The following is a 16,154-nucleotide window of genomic DNA, read 5'->3' on the forward strand; positions in this document are numbered from 1 at the left end:
ACGCTCGGCTTAGGAGGGTTCAGTACTGCACTGCTTCGTAATTTTCCCATGGAATCGCAGACCGTTTAAACATTGTGGTGTTCCCGGGGGGCCGACGATGAAGTACTACCGAAAAACAAGCTCCGCTGGTGCTAAAATGCTGCTGCCTGCCGGCGAAAAGGCATCTCGCCTAGAAAAGAATCTATTAGCAAAATAACAATATCAAGCACCACTCCTTTCTCGTCAGAAAGCTCCGGACGGCTGCAGCCTAGAGGAAGCAGAGCTGAGGCAGCTGCTTAGGAAGCGACCAGAGACACAGCCCCGCGCCTCTACTCGGCACCCCCTCGCCAAACCTAACCCGACCTCCTCTCCGGCTCCAGAGCTCTACTTGGCTCCCCGCAGCCTGCTGGGGCGAGGGCGGTGCCTCCCGCCCCACCCTGTCGGCTCCTCCCAGCTACCAGCCTTCGGCGTCGGCCCGCGAGGCCCAGTGCGTGCCCCGCCTTCCGCCCCGCCCATCCCGGCCAGTCCCGGCCCAGCCCGGCCCTGCGGAGGCGACAGCGTGTGTGTGTGCGCGCGCGCGCGCGCGCAGCGCGGGACCGATTCCCCTTCCGAGCGTCCGCGCCCCGCATGCGCAGTCTGCGCCGGCGGTCTCCGTTTGTTTGAACAGGAAGGCGGACATATTAGTCCCTCACGGCCCCTATCGCCCCACCCCCCAGGCTTTCGCCGCCGCGACTCGCCCTCTCCCGGGCAGGGGACGCAGCCCTTCCCAGAAACTCCCCGATCAGCCGCCGCCGGGACCCGACTCTCGTCTTCCTCACCGCTCTCCAGTCTTTACTAAGTTTCCATCGGGCACCGACCTCGCCCTGCCCCGCAGAACAGCGCGGCAGCAGCCCTAGTAGCGACGGGACAAAATGGGAGAGTGAGCCTATCCCGCGGGGACCAGCTCTTGGCAGAGTCGGATTGGTGCGTCGGGTCGCGCCAAGGAAAGCCGGGGATGCGGGGCTAGACCGCCTGTAGCGCCTCTGAGCGGAACGGGTCGGGCCCGTGGCCCAAGCGGCGGCGGCAGCTGGCACAGCTCCGCACCCGCCCTTCGCTTTCGCCTTTCCTCTTCTCCCTCCCCTGCTGCCCGGAGCAGTCTCCACCCTGCTTCTCTTTCTCTCCCACCTCCTGCCCATCTCGGGACGGGGAACCCTCCAAGGCGAAGGCGGCTGGGGCCCGCTAGGCTGAAGCACCTCGCCGGAGCGACGAGGCTGGTGGCGACGGCGCTTTCGGCTGTCGTGAGGGGCTACCGGGTGGGATGCGACTTTGGGCGTCGGAGCGGCTGTGGGTCGCCGTTGCCCCCGGCCGGGGGTCTGGTGAGCGGAGATCCCCTCAGTGAGGGGGAGGAGGGGGAACCGGGCGCACCTGGTGACCCTGAGGTTCCGGCTTCACCGCCCCGCGGCCGCGAACCCACCGCCGGAGGAAGTTGGTTGAAATTGCTTTCCGCTGCTGGTGCTGGTACGAGGGTATTGTCACAGTAGCAGCAACATGTCGACTGGGGACAGTTTTGAGACTCGATTTGAAAAAATCGACAACCTGCTGCGGGATCCCAAATCGGAAGTGAATTCAGATTGTTTGCTGGTGAGTAGCAGTTGTCTTTTGCTTGTCTGGAGTTCTGTATTTGCCGTCCTCTTGCTTTCAGTCTAGTTATTTGCCAAAAGAAAGTTTCAGGTGTGCATAATCTTGGAAAACACCAAAATCTGCTGGTTTTCCTGAACAGTCTGCTGTCTAAAATCTCATGCCGTGGCCTTATTTATCTTTGGACTGGCCCTGTACTAACTACTCTCTGAACTTTTAGCTCTGACTCAGTTCATTACTCTACAAAAGATATTATAAACCTCTGTTGCAGGCATCACGTAAAAAGTTACCACGTCAGTTATTTCTGCATGTATAGTTTGTTGAATGACGGTCTTAGTAGTATTAATCTTTTTGATCGGTTTGACAGTAATACTGGAAAGACTACTTTCCACCTAGAGCGATTTAGCTCCTGAGGGTTTAGTTTTTAGACTTGGCAGTGATAATGGAGAATCGATATTGAGGAAGTGATTTTTAAGCCGAAATGTCATAGGTGATTTGAGTAGTGGAGGAACTTTTTGCTGGACTGTTAAGTGTAAAGACCTAAGATAACTCGTAGGTCACCACATTATTAACTCTTTTACAGTATAGTTGATTACAAAAGTAGCGCACAGATATTTTATCGTAACTGCCTTTTTTGGTGCTGGTGGGCTTACCATTATCATTTTTAAAGCATTCTGAGGAGGTTTTTATGAAATGAAAGGCCAAATTCTTAAAGATCTTTAATTGATTACACTTCTCTGTTAATTATTAGAGTTTTTAGGTTTTATCTATTTTCCCTGATACTCAGGGAAACTCTGTTGCAAACTCTGTAAGCGAGTTTCTCCTTTTACTTTACTGAACAACTAAAAGTTGTATAATAATTCTGTTTTGTCCAAACGAAACCACATAATCTCTAAGGTTACAGGGGGTATGTATACGAATAGTTATTTACAGCCTCCTCAGAGAATTAACGTTAGATGTATACAATATATGGGATTAAGTGAACAAAACGATGCCATTAAGAGAAATCATATTTAAAAATCTCATCTTGAATCAGGAATATTAATCATTTAAAGTTAACATTCCTTTTAGTTACTGTAAATATCTGTGTATATTTTTAAATATGTACTCTTTTACCAGAAAATTTCTCCCCAAAGCTTTCAAAATTACTTTTAGCATCCTTGATGGTGAAAGGAGAGTCTTGTGGGTTGTGTATTTGAAATGTCTCACCTACATTATGCATGCTCTTCATACTGAGAAACAGGATGGTGGATGCTTAATACAATATCTTATTGAATGAGAGCAGTGGAAGGAATTAGAACACATCTTTCTACTAAGAATTTGTTTCAAGACGCCCAATTCTTTTAATGTTTACCCAGTTTCCATGTATCTTTGATTCTGTTTTGCTTTTTGATCTCCTCATTCCATGAAATAGTGGTATAGGGAGGGTTTTTTTTGTTTTTCTTTTTGTTTTTAACTTGTTGGATAGCCTCTTGCCTTAGTTTCATTGGTGGGAACCACAGAGATTTGTTGAAATGTGGAAGATACGAAGAAATATAAGGCATGGATTCTTTACTTGCAAGTCCAATCTATTTAGGAAAACAAGACCTAATCTCGCATTTATACACAGAAATAGAGCAGAACACCTTGCAGACTGAAAAAAATGTGTGACAGATTTCAAATAATTGGTGTAGATGTTACGTGCTCTTGGTTATTGAAAGGAAGAGTGTGTTGTGAGGGCCAGAGTATGCTTTATGATATGGATAGGATTTATATAGAGGGCATTCAGAGGGTGAGTAGAGGATAGCATGAATAGAGGATGTGATTGGCTGTGACATGGTTAGGGAATGAGATAAAGTTGGAAACATAGACTAGGGCTAGAATGTGGAGGATTTGATTGCTGGGCTATAGGAGTTTAGGTTTTCTTCATTATGTTGTGGCTATTAAGTATTTGTAAGCAAGACTGTGCCAGGATCAATGAAGATGAATCTGGTAGTTGCAGGATGGAGTGTGTAAAAAGAGATTGGAGATAGAGTACTTTGGGGACTTTTTAACAAATTAATAGTGCAGAAATTATTGAAGTCCCAAATAGGGGCATTAAAATAGGAAAGGAAGAATTGGTAGAACTTGATTTTCAGGGTTGGGGAGAAGAAGGAACCAAAGTGAGAGAAAACAGATGATGCTGAAAAACTTTGAGGCTAGGTTATAGGGAGACTGTTGAAAACAAGAAGTGTCAGGTTTGGAAATCTCTTGGGAAGAAAAGGCAACAGATAAGTTTGATTTCAGGTTGTGTTTCAAAGGATAGTGGTGGGACAACCACAGAGAAATGACCTGTAGGGTATTGGAGATAGGAAACTGAGCTCATAATTAAAGATAACAATTTGGAAATCATTTGCACAGAGGTGCAAGTTGAAGCTAATATGACAATAAACGGTTAAAGATGAAAGTTGAACAAAGAGGAAGAGTCAAGAAAGTCGGCAGTCGGGGCCTTTTCAGAGTTAGGACAGCCAGGTATCTTGGAACCTAAGACTTGTGAAAGAACATTTGGAAAAATAGTCAAAAGACAGATTCGCGCCCCCCCCCCCCCCACAAGCCCCTTGTGGTCTTACAGTCTTGACTCTCTTTTCTGTTTGGTTCCATAACTGTTTATTGACACGTGTTGAAATTTTGTTACTGTATTAATCTGGACTTGATAAAGATTGAATTTTTTCTTTGGAGACAAACCCTTTTTTCAGTTTTATAGTGTCTAGCCTGATTTTTCTTTGCATGGTATTTTGTTTGTCATTAAGTATTCATTCATTCTACCATTCAGAATGACCTATCAGATACCTTTTCCCTTTTTTTAGTGAGTCTGTTTTTACTCTTTCCTATCTGGACTTTGGACATCTTTTGTAGGGATGATACCACTTTTAAGTTGGTTGCCTTTCTTTATTATTTTGGCCATTGTTGATTTATTTAATTGATATTTATTGAGTATGTATTAACGTGCTTTGTGCAGCATTCAATTTCTAGGGTCGTGTGTGTGTGTGTGATATCAAGAAATTGTTTGCTCTTCACTTGAGTACATCCACTCTTCAAATGAAAGTTCCCAAAACTTGGTTTCAGAAGAGTCTGCTGGCAGATCTCTCTCCCTTTTTAAAAAGTTTTTATTTTCCTTATTTTTTGAGAGACAGAGGAGAGTGTGTGAGGGGCAGAAGGAGAAAGAGAGAGAATCTCAAGTGGGCTCCTTGGTGAGCAGTTGAGATCCTAATGTTGAGTATTAGTAGTTATAAAATAATGTAGCTGGAAGAAGCCCTGGTAAGTGGCTGTCCATCTTTTCTCATATAATTTATATGCCTGCCTGCCTCTCACCCTGCTTATTTTCTTTCTCTGTGTCTCTGACAAATAAATAAAATCTTTAAACAAAAAATCCTAAATATCTGATTAAAAAAAAATCCTAATATCTGACTGCCTACCAGGCATCTGTCCTCGGATGTCATGTTACCACTTAAATTTCTCATATACTAAAATGAGCTTTATTCCATATACTTCCTTATCATTGATACCGCTATTCTCCCTGTCACTCACCTGGAATTTTTGTTGTGAACTTTAAAAAGTCTTTGCCACATGTTGGATTATTTCAACAGATTTTGGCTAGCATTCCTGATTCTGGATTATTGCTGTTTAATCCCTCTGTGTATCGTACTAGTTAAATTGATCACATTTGGGGTTATATTAGTGAAATGAAAAGACCTGAGGTCATTAAATCTTTGAACCTAAAGCTGTATGCCTGCCAGTGTTCATAATTTATGAGTTAATGGGTGTTAACCAGTACAAATTGCATAGCTGGTTAATTTGGATATCAGTATGTTGTAAGAATTTTTTTAAACAAATTATTCCATTCATTCATTCAGTGGATCTTTGTGTAGGCTTTAAACTTGGATTCAAATGTAGTCTCTGCCATGTACTTGCTAGATGATTTTAGGTGAGTTACTTTAACCTGTCAGAGTTTATTTCCTCTTAAGGAAAGTGAGGGGATAATACTACTAGATTGTTGTAAGGATAAAATAATATAGACAAAGTAGTTATCACAGCATATGGCATTTAGTAAGCATTTGTTAATTGGTAATTACTATCTTTGTCATATTTATAGTATTCCTATTTATGCTAGTCACTGTTTAGGTTGGAAGTTGATCTTTATTTTCTCCTGTGAGTGCAGAATAATACTGGCACCTCAAGTCATGCCCATAAATTAATAATCCAGCTGTATTTTACTGAACTGTCCAAACCAGTTGTAACTAAAAACGGAGACATTTAGTTGAGATTGAGTAGAATGGGAAGGGACTTTTGGAGATGGTTTAGTCATGATTTATAACATACATACTTTGTGCCAGGGGTTTATAAGAAAGGCATTTGGGAGCTGGTTTGCAGATATTTAGTTGTTATCTTGTCCTCTTTCTGTGTGTATCTTTTGTACTTTTCAGTATGCATTCTGTTAATAGGCCCTCCTGCACTACAAGTACCCTGTGGGTGTACAGAGAGGTGGCTCAGAGTAACAGCTGAGACATGAATTGGACCATTCATTAATCTCTTGAGTCAGAAATGTTTTTAATTCAGAAGAAGGAACCACATAAAAAAATTTGTAATGAACAAAGAGTAAATTCTCAATTTTAGATTAGTTTTTGCACAACTTTACAGTTTAGTTTTATAATTGTAAGTTTTGCTATGTGTACATACGGTAAAAATGAGATTCTGTTTTCATATATGGGTGAAAACTCCACATGTCAGAAGATGTACATATGGAGTTCTGTTGCTGAAGTAGTCAGTTGGCTCTACTTCCCCATTCCCATCCTCACTAAAAAAGAGGTACATCCATTTAGTTTAAGTACAGAGCATAACTTGTGTGCACAAGATAAATGATGGTGCATTTCACAATGGAAAATATTTTTTGAAATATTGAATATTTTTTGAAATATGCCATTTGCATGGTATACTAAAAAAAAAAAAGACAACAAAAAAACTTCTGGATTGAAAATTGAGAGCATTGGCATAAACTTGTTTTGCTGTTAATTTCTCTCTGTGACCGAGAGGGCTTCAGTTTCCCCCTTTGTAGAATGAAGGGTTGGGCCATATAGTTGCTGATGTCCATTGTGTCTCTAAAAATTATGTGAGTCTTTGTTTATTATACTTCTGTAAAAACTTAAAAAGTTGTGTCATTGATTCATTACTTAATAGAATTTAAAAGTTAAGTGGTGTTGGGGTAGAAATACAAAAATAGGAACGATCTTTGGTAATCGCTATTTTTAGAACTAGTTCTATATAGCCTTGCAAGATCATCTTAAACTAATTGTTAATTGTTATATTTGGCACTTTTTTATTTTTCCATTTGTGACTTGTGTCCATAACACTTTTTCAACAGAGAAGGTAGTAATTGAGTTACTTATTTGCATATCCATTACAATGTATACACGTAGTTTACTTCTCTAATACACCTGGCCTGCCTGTTGGAGATTGTGAAATTTAGGAGTACATTTTCATTGCAGTTTCTAAACAGTGAGACATAGATGTTCAAATTTGAACATCCAAAATTGATATCTCAGAGGGTGAGAGGTTGTCTTAAACTTGTGTCTTCTTTTAAAAGGTATGCTAACCTGTGCCGCCTCTTCATTCCTCGTTTATTTTTATTTTACTGTTTTATTCCCATACTTTATAGACTTTATTCCATACGCCTGTATTGACTTTTGGAAAGGAATTGAAAGTTTATCTCAGAGGAACTAATTTTGAAATAGTGGACCTCATTTAACTCTTCCTTTTTCTCTTTGCTGTTATTCATTCATTCATTCATTCATTCATTCAACAAATGTTTATCTGGTGTGTATTGGGTACTGGTGTGTATCAGGGCACTCTGATAGGCCCTGGGGACACTATGTGAGCACAAACAAACATGGGTCTTGGTTTTGTAGAATTGGTAGTCTCAGGAAAAGGGTAAATTTTGAGCAGACAGGAGTGGTAAGGCTTAAAGGGGAGGTAAGATATGATCATGCTTTTCCTTTAAGGTTTGGGATATATTTAAAGACTTGTGGTAAAGTAGTCTAAGTGTATAATTTTCAGCTATGTGTCTGTAGATGCTCTGTATCAGATTCACTTGAGGACTTGTTAAAAATGGAATCTGGACCCATGCCCAGACAAATAAAATCAGAATTTTTGGGGATGAGTCCTAGGATTCTTTGGGATGAGTTTGAAAACTATAGGAAAGAATATTTTTGTTTTGTTTGATAATTTTGTAAATGAAAAATTTCAAACATACATAGAAGTAGGGAAAATAGTATCATGAACTCCCATTACCCAGATTCTGAAATTTTCAAGATTTTATTAAACTTGCTTCATTTATCACCCTTTTTCTTACCAAAATATTTTAAATTCCAGATATTATCATTTCACCCCTACATACATCAGTAAGTATCTCTAAAAAAGAACGGAAAACATTTTCTTCATTATCACCATGGCCGTTATCATGTCTAACAAAATTAAAGTTGCTTTTTAAAAATCTGGATCCAAAGTCTACATCTTCCTTTTGTTTGTGAGGTCTTTTAAGTCCCTTTTTAGTATAGTGCAGTCTTCTCCCTGTATCTTATCTACCCTCACATTGTCTTGTTGAAAAAACTAGGTTGTTGGTACTATACAGTGTGTCACATCCTGGATTTTTGTTGTTGTTGTTTCCTGGTGAAGTCATTTAATTTACTCCTGTATCTTCCATATTTCTTAAAATTGGTAGTTAGATCTAAAAGCTTGATTTAATTACTTCAGATTTTTAGTCATAGATTGTGTTTTCTTACCTCACGTCAGGAAGCCTATAATACCTGGCTAGCCCACCCTCAGTGATGTTAAGGTTGATCAGTGCATTTGGGTGGTAATTGCCTGTAATCATTTGCTTTGTAAAATCCTTCTTCATCCTTTCATCCATCCACTTATAATCTTCATTGAATCAGTCATTTCATGGGATAGCAAAATAATGACTTTCTAATTCTATCATTCCTTTTACATTTATTAACTATAATTTTTCTATTAAGAGAACTTAAGAATTTAAGAACTTTCACTCAGTCTTTAGGGCTGTTTGCTTACCATGAAATACAATTTATAAAATACAGGATGAATGTTTCAGTTTTTCTCCTTTACTGCCACTTTTCCAAGTAAGGTAATTTGGAGCCTTAGTGTGATAGATGTGGCACAAACGGGTATTTGAGAGAACTTTTAAGGAAGGGACTATTTACAAAGATACAGACAATATTTAAGGAAATCAGTACAATCCCATCTAATTTGTATATGACTGTAATAATCTTTGATAGAGCTTCCTTGTTTTTGTTTTTGTTTTTGTTTTAAATAAAAGATGCCCAGGTTCATTTTGTACATTTCTTGCCTGAGACTTGGAAGCCAGCCATTCCTTTCCTTTCCTTTTATTTTTTTTAACTTTTTTTTTTTTAAGATTTTATTTATTTATTTGACAGACAGAGATCACAGGTAGGCAGAGAGGCAAGCAGAGAGAGAGAGAGGAGGAAGCAGGCTCCCCGCTGAGCAGAGAGCCCGACGTGGGGCTCGATCCCAGGTCCCTGGGATCATGACCTGAGCCGAAGGCAGAGCCGTCTCACCCTCAGTATTGAGAGTGGAGTACATGATGAAGGCATAAGCTTATCAGTAAAGCATATTCTAACTACCGTGACTGGTTCAAGTATGGGCACATGACCTGAGCTGGCCAAATCGGTTAGAGACTTCATTTGAAGGTTAGAAGAAAAGGCTTTTTCTTTCCACTGTACCTGAACAAGTCAAGTTGGAAGCTAAACTGGCAATCATCCTACAATCACAGTAAGTTATCTGAGAAGAAAGACAATACTAAAGAAGCAGATCTGGAAAACCAGCACCCAACCACATCATTTAAAGCCCTGAAAAAAAAAAGACATTCCCAAAGCTAGAATCTACCTATAAAGTATTCAGATACAATAAATGTTCTTTATTGCTTGAGCTAATTTGGTTTGGGTTTTTAGTCCTTTACAACCTAAAGATTCCTAGTTAATACAGGTAAAAAGGAATACAAATCTTTTTTTTTTAGATTTTATTTATTTATTTGATAGACAGAGATTACAAGTAGACAGGGAGGCAAGCAGAGAGAGAGAGAGAGAGGGAAGCAGACTCCCAGCTGAGCAGAGAGCCTGATTCAAGGCTCGATCCCAGGACCCTGAGATAGTGACCTGAGCCAAAGGCAGAGGCTTAACCCACTGAGCCACCCAGGTGCCCCAAAGGAATACAAACCTTTACAGGCCATTAGCCTTCACTTCACTAAATCTAATGGCTATTCCCCAACTATTATAAGGAAGAAAGAGGCAGGGACTGAGCTTGAATGCTACAATTACAAAATAAGCTGCTTTTACTTAGATTATAATTACAATTCATTTAGTTATAATAAATAATTTATTCTAAAACTATCCAAGAAAACCTACATGAGGTTAATAACTTCTTCCTCCTTCTACTAGGAAAATAGTAGAAGCTTTGTGGGATGCAGCTAAATATGCGTATACCAAAAGAGCCAATTAGCAACCTGGAGTGGCAAGACACCCACCTACAGACAAAAAAGCTTTGGGGCCAGGCCAGATGAGCACAGGGCATGAGATCAAAAGGAACCAAGGGGAAGCCATTTATCATCAGCTTACAGTATTGTTTTTGTGAGATTTCAAACTCTGTTTTACAGATCATCACATTTAATGCTCATCACTACCTTATTAAGTAAATTATTTTGAACTCCATTTTATAGTTTGAAGAAAGAGCTGCTGTAAAAGTTTAAGTGATTTATCCAAGGTCAAAGAAAAGAAGAAAGGAAGAAGGGGTGGAATAATGAACATCTCTTACTGCTTGCCATGTCCCACTGCCCTTGTTTTCCCAGAAACTGCCTCCCCATTCTCATAGTTCTCAAGTGATCCTGCCCTCCTGATTACAAGTGATTAAGGATGTGCCCCTGACCCAAGCCAAACCAATGACTCTTTTGCACCAGAGCTCCCTGAATTTGAGACTCAAAGACTTGAAAATCAGTGGCTGAAGCTGAAGCTATTAGATACAAAAGCTCCACTGCTCTGAGCAGCCATATTTTCCACAAGTGACTAAAACCAGTCTACAATGAGAGAGAGTAACACAAATATATCAAAAACTAATGATGTACTGTATGGTGACTAACATAACATAATAAAAGAAAGAAAAGAAAGAATAAGAAAATAAAGGGAGAGAGCCTTGTTTGCATTGGAGGCCCAAGCTCTAGTTCTTACTGAAGCTCAACTGAATCTGAGATCAGGTTTCCCTGAATTGATAAATTCTTTTTGCCTAGGAAAATTCAAGTTGAGTTCTATCATGTATAACTGTCAAGAATCTGAACTAATTTGGAGGGAAAGAACAGGGGTATAGGGTGAGGTGATAATCATTCACAACAACTGACAAGTATTTTTGAACAATAATGTCCCAAACTGTAATAAGCCCTCAAGGAATTCTCATTAGAGAGGTAAGAACAACACTCAAGACAGACTCATACAAGATAGCGGTGATAAGTCTGAACTACAGAAGACAATTACAAATATTATAGGAGTTCAAAAAAGTAAATAAAAGTATAACACAGTTGTGACTTAAGAATATACAGATGAGGGACACCTGGGTGGCTCAGTTGGTTGGACGACAGCCTTTGGCTCAGGTCATGATCCCGGAGTCCCAGGATAGAGTCCCATATCGGGCTCCCAGCTCCACGGGGAGTCTGCTTCTCCCTCTGACCTTCTCCTTGCTCATGCTCTCTCTCACTCCCTCTCTCTCAAATAAATTCTTTTAAAAAATATATTAAAAAAACAAAAAACGAATATACAGATGAAAAAGGAAATTGGTGAGGCGAATACAGAAGAAAACTTAGAAAGAGAGAGAAAAAAAAAAAATAAGGCCTGGAACTGTGAGAGCAAAGGTAAGGAAAAGCAGGCAACATGATGTAGAAACTGAAAAAACCACCTGGAACAATCTACCTTGGAGAGTAACAGGAAGTAAGGCTAAGTAAATAGGTAAAGTAAGATCACATGACAAAAAGCACTACAAGTTAAGAAAAAGAAACACACAGTATGGATTATATTGGCAAACTGCTAGAATGTCCCACTAATTCAAGAATGTTGGGTTAAAAATTTGGACTTGGGTAGGGCAGCAATAACAGAAAACAAAGAAAAGAGTTTAAAATCATATTTCAAAAGAAGAATCCCATTCTACTCTTTTTCCAAGTTTTTAAGCAGTATTGCTAAATACAGAGGAACCTTTATCAAATCTGTAATATAAAGGTAAAGAAAATAGTAACTATTACTATCTGGCTGAAACTATGGCAACTGAATATAAATTATTTCATTTATCCTCATAATTAAAACCTATGAAGTAAATATTATCATGATTCTCATTTGGCAGATTAAATATATTCAGGGTCAAAGAAGTTAGATAACTTGCCGAAGATCACACAACTAAATAAAAAGCTGGCCTATGGTGTGGGGAGGTGGATAATAACACACTTGGTCAGCACAAAAGTCCTTTTTCCCAGGACAAATTACAAAGATATATAATGATGACAATGAGGATGATAATGATAGCTAACATCCACTAAATGCTGGGAACTATGCAAAGCACGTTACATGCATTATCGCAGTTAATACTCCTAACAGCCCTGTAAAAGTCTATGATTAATCTTATTTGAAGATGATGTGTTTGAGTCTTAAAAAAACAAAACAAAACTAAGAACTTTACCCAATAATCACTAAGTTGTACACCTGAAACTAATGTAACATTGTGCGTCAATTGTGCTCAATTAAAAAAAAAAAAATGCCAAGAGGCTTATAAATAGCTGACCTGGGTAAGGTTCAAAATCAGACAGTCATACTCCACAGCATGTTTGTAACCACTATACTATACTGCCTCTATGATTACAGATTACTAGAAATAAGCAAAGGAAATAAAATTAGGCTGATACCAGTAAACACTTTTAGAGTGGATGATAAAAATCAGAGAAACATTTTCTTTGTCCTACTGCTGAAGTAGTAAAATTTAAGCAATCAATGACAGAATAGGTGATGTATAACTAAAACAGAATTTCTTGATAAGGTTGGAAACGTAAATTTGTATCCAAAGACAAATTAATCTGGAGATGGTTTCAATTAGTGAACTTTGTATTCTATTTCTAAAGAAAACCAAAGTTCAGAAAGTGGATATTATCTGTATAAGGCCATATAATTTCTCAATTTACAATTTACAGAGTCAATCAGATGAGTATATTCAAGGCTTCAGATCCCCCAACCCCATTCCAGTCAGCTCAGTTTTTCTTTAATTATATCATACCCACATTCTTAGAAATCAAAAGTGTAATCTCTGAGTGTTGTTGGAACTAAGATTTTTCATGCAAAAGAAATATAAACTCAAAGTGATGATAAACTGAAATTTGAATTATCAGTGTATTTTTTCTTCTTCCCAAAAATAAAAACTCATTGTTCTATTCATTAAACAAGAACAAGTAGCAATTTCAACTCAGCAACAATGAATATCCCTAGAATTCATATTGTGGTCTCAGACTATCATTCCCCACTAAAAGGAAAGGAATGGGGGGGCGCCTGGGTGGCTCAGTGGGTTGAAGGCTCTGCCTTCGGCTCAGGTCATGATCCCAGGGGCCTGGGATCGAGCCCCACGTCGGGCTCTCTGCTCAGCGGGGAGCCTGCTTCCTCCTCTCTCTCTCTTTGCCTGCCTCTCTGCCTGCTTGTGATCTCTCTCTGTCAAATAAATAAATAAAATCTTTAAAAAAAAAAAAAAGAAAAAAAAACTACTTCTCGGAAAAAATGAAAAAAGATGGGATCGGGTTGGGAGACAAACCATAAGAGACTCTTAATCTCACAAAACAAACTGAGGTAGGGCTGGGTTATGGACATTGGGGAGGGTGTGTGCTATGGTGAGTGCTGTGAAATGTATAAGCCTGATGATTCAGACACCTGTACCCCTGGGGCAAATAATACATTATATGTTAATAATAATTTTTTTAAATGGGGGGGATAAAAAGAAATACCACTTGTCAAATTTTGTGTTGTAGCAAAGAATTTCCACAATTATCTGAAAATGCTATTAAAATACTCTTAGGGAGTCTGGCTGGCTCAGTTGGTAGAGCATGACTCTTGATGTCAAGATTGTGAGTTTGAGTCCCATGTTGGGTGTGGAGATTTTTTTTTTTTTAAGATATTTATTTATTCGTCAGAGAGAGAGTGAGAGCACGCAAGCAGGGGGACAGCAGGCAGAGGGAGATGCAGGCTCCCCAATGAGCAGGGAGCCCGATGCAGGACTCGATCCCAGGATTCTGGGATCATGACCTGAGCCGAAAGCAGATGCCCAAACTACTGAGCCACCCAGGGACGCCTGGAGATTACTTAAAAATAAAATCTTTAAAAAAAAAATACTCTTTTCCAGCTTAATAGCTACATGAAATCAGATTTTCATACTTCAACCAAAACAATATATTGCAACAGATTAAACGCAGAAGTAGATGAGAACTGTCTTCTAGTAAGCCAGACAAAAGGGATTTGTAAAAATGTAAAACAATGCTGTTTTTCTTATCAATTAAATGTTTTCACAAAAATATTTATACTAACATGTAATGGATTTATTTTAAAAAATCCATTCTGATGATCTTTTAATGCATGTTAAGTGTGTTAAGAATATTAATATTTAATGTAATTATTAATGCGTTGGGACTTAAGTCATTCATTTTATAATTTGTTTTGTGCTTCTTCCCTTTGTGTCTGTTCTTGTTTTCTCCTTGCTTTCTATTGGGCTATTTATACACTTTTTAGTATTCCATTTTATCTTTTGTGTTTTTTATTCTATCTTTTGTGTAGTTTTTTTAGTGGCTGCTTTTCTGGGTATTTGAATATATGTACTTAACTTTTCACCGTCTACGTGGAATCAGTATCCAACCACTTCATGTGTAATATAAAAACCTTAGCCACTACATAGGCCCCTTTATCCTTTATTGCAGTTGTCTTATGCTATTGCAGCTCTAAACATTGTAAACTCCAACAGAAAATGTTATAATTTTTGCTTTCAAAAAACAGTTTAAATAGCTCAATAGGAGAAAAACAGATACCTATCATTTCTGTTGCTCTTCTTTCTTTGCTCATGTTCCGAGTTTCCTTCTATCATTTCCCTTCTGCCTAAATAATTTCCTTTACGGACTTTGTTTTCCTCCATGTGTAGCTTTTTTACAGCAGGCAGGTCAGCTGACTATGAATTCTCTTATTTTTCTTCCTGTCCAAATTTTATTTCATTCTTACAGGAGTTTTTCAGTGGCTGTAGAATTCTGGGTTGACAGTTCTTTCAACACTTTAAAAATGGTGTTCCACTTTTTTTGTTGTTACTGGAGTTTTCACATAGCTTCTGGTGTTAAATCTAGTCATCCAGCTCATTCTTCTTCTGTAAGTAATGAGCCATTTTCCTCTGCCTGCTCTCGAGGTGTTTTGTTTTTAGTTTTCAGCAGTTTGATTATAATGTGTCTGGAAGTGGATTCATTTGGATTTATACTGTTGTGGTTTGTTGACGTTCTTGAATTTGTAGGTTTATGTCTTTCTGACAATATGGGACATTTTCAACATTTGTTTCCTCAAATATTTTTCCTGCACCATGCTTTCTTCTGTTCTTTTAGGACTCCGATGACATAAATGTTCCCCGTTTTGGTGTCATCACCCAGGTTCTAAAGGCTCTGTTCATTTAAAAATTTTCTTTTTCTCGTTGTCGTGGTTAATGTATCTTCAAGTATAGGGAGTCATCTCCATGTTGCTATCAAGTTTTCAGGTGTGTTTTTTATTTTGGTTATTACATTTTTCCAATCTAAAGTTTCCATTTAGTTCTTTTTCTTTTTTCTTTCTTTTTTTAAGATTTTATTCATTTATTTGAAAGAGAGAGAGCGTGTGCACACAAGTGCAGGGAGGGTGAGACAGAGAAACAGACTCCCAGTTGAACAGGGAGCCTGATGTGGGGCTCAATCCTGGGAATCTGGGATTATGACCTAAGCCAAAGGAGGCTACTTAATCAACTGAGCCACCCAGGTACCCTCCATTTAGTTCTTTATTGACTATGCTATCTTCATTAATTCTAATAGTGTTTGCCCTTATTTTTTGGAGTGTTTTAATAATAACTGCTCTGAAAATCATTGTGAGATTATTTTAACCTGTGTGTTATTTTGGCATTGGCGCCTGTTGTTTGTATTTTTTTTTAACTTTTTGTCTTGAAATAATTACAGATTCATAGGAAGTTGCAGTGAGGTCCAGCATACTCTTCACCTAGTTTCCCACAGTGGTTACATTTTATATATCTGTAGTACAGTATCAAAACCAGGAAATTGCAACTGATTCAGTGTGTGCGTATGGTTCTGTGTCATTTTTCACATGTGTAGATTTCTATAGCAACGGCTGCAATCAAGGTACAAAACTATTCCATTACTGCAAAGATCTCCTTTACACCCTCATTATTACCCCCACCACACACACATCCCTAAACCCTGGCAACTGTTAATCTGT

General features: G+C 38.8%; 1 protein-coding gene across 4 annotated transcripts in view; it reads left to right on the forward strand.

Moving 5' to 3' along the window:
• Positions 1-701: 701 nt before the first annotated feature.
• The window catches only part of ROCK1 (Rho associated coiled-coil containing protein kinase 1), a 144,769-nt gene continuing 129,316 nt past the window's right edge, over positions 702-16,154 (forward strand). For 2 of the 4 annotated variants that reach the window (XM_032859796.1, XM_032859798.1), the window contains exon 1: positions 702-1,599. In XM_032859796.1, coding sequence (XP_032715687.1) covers positions 1,507-1,599 — 93 coding nt within the window. In that variant the 5' untranslated portion in view covers positions 702-1,506. The remainder of the gene's footprint in view (positions 1,600-16,154) is intronic. The other 2 variants (XM_032859797.1, XM_032859799.1) reach the window with 1 other exon arrangement.

The sequence above is a fragment of the Lontra canadensis genome, unplaced genomic scaffold (assembly GCF_010015895.1).
Source record: "Lontra canadensis isolate GAN:19392208 unplaced genomic scaffold, GSC_riverotter_1.0 scaffold17, whole genome shotgun sequence".
NCBI lineage: Eukaryota > Metazoa > Chordata > Mammalia > Carnivora > Mustelidae > Lontra > Lontra canadensis.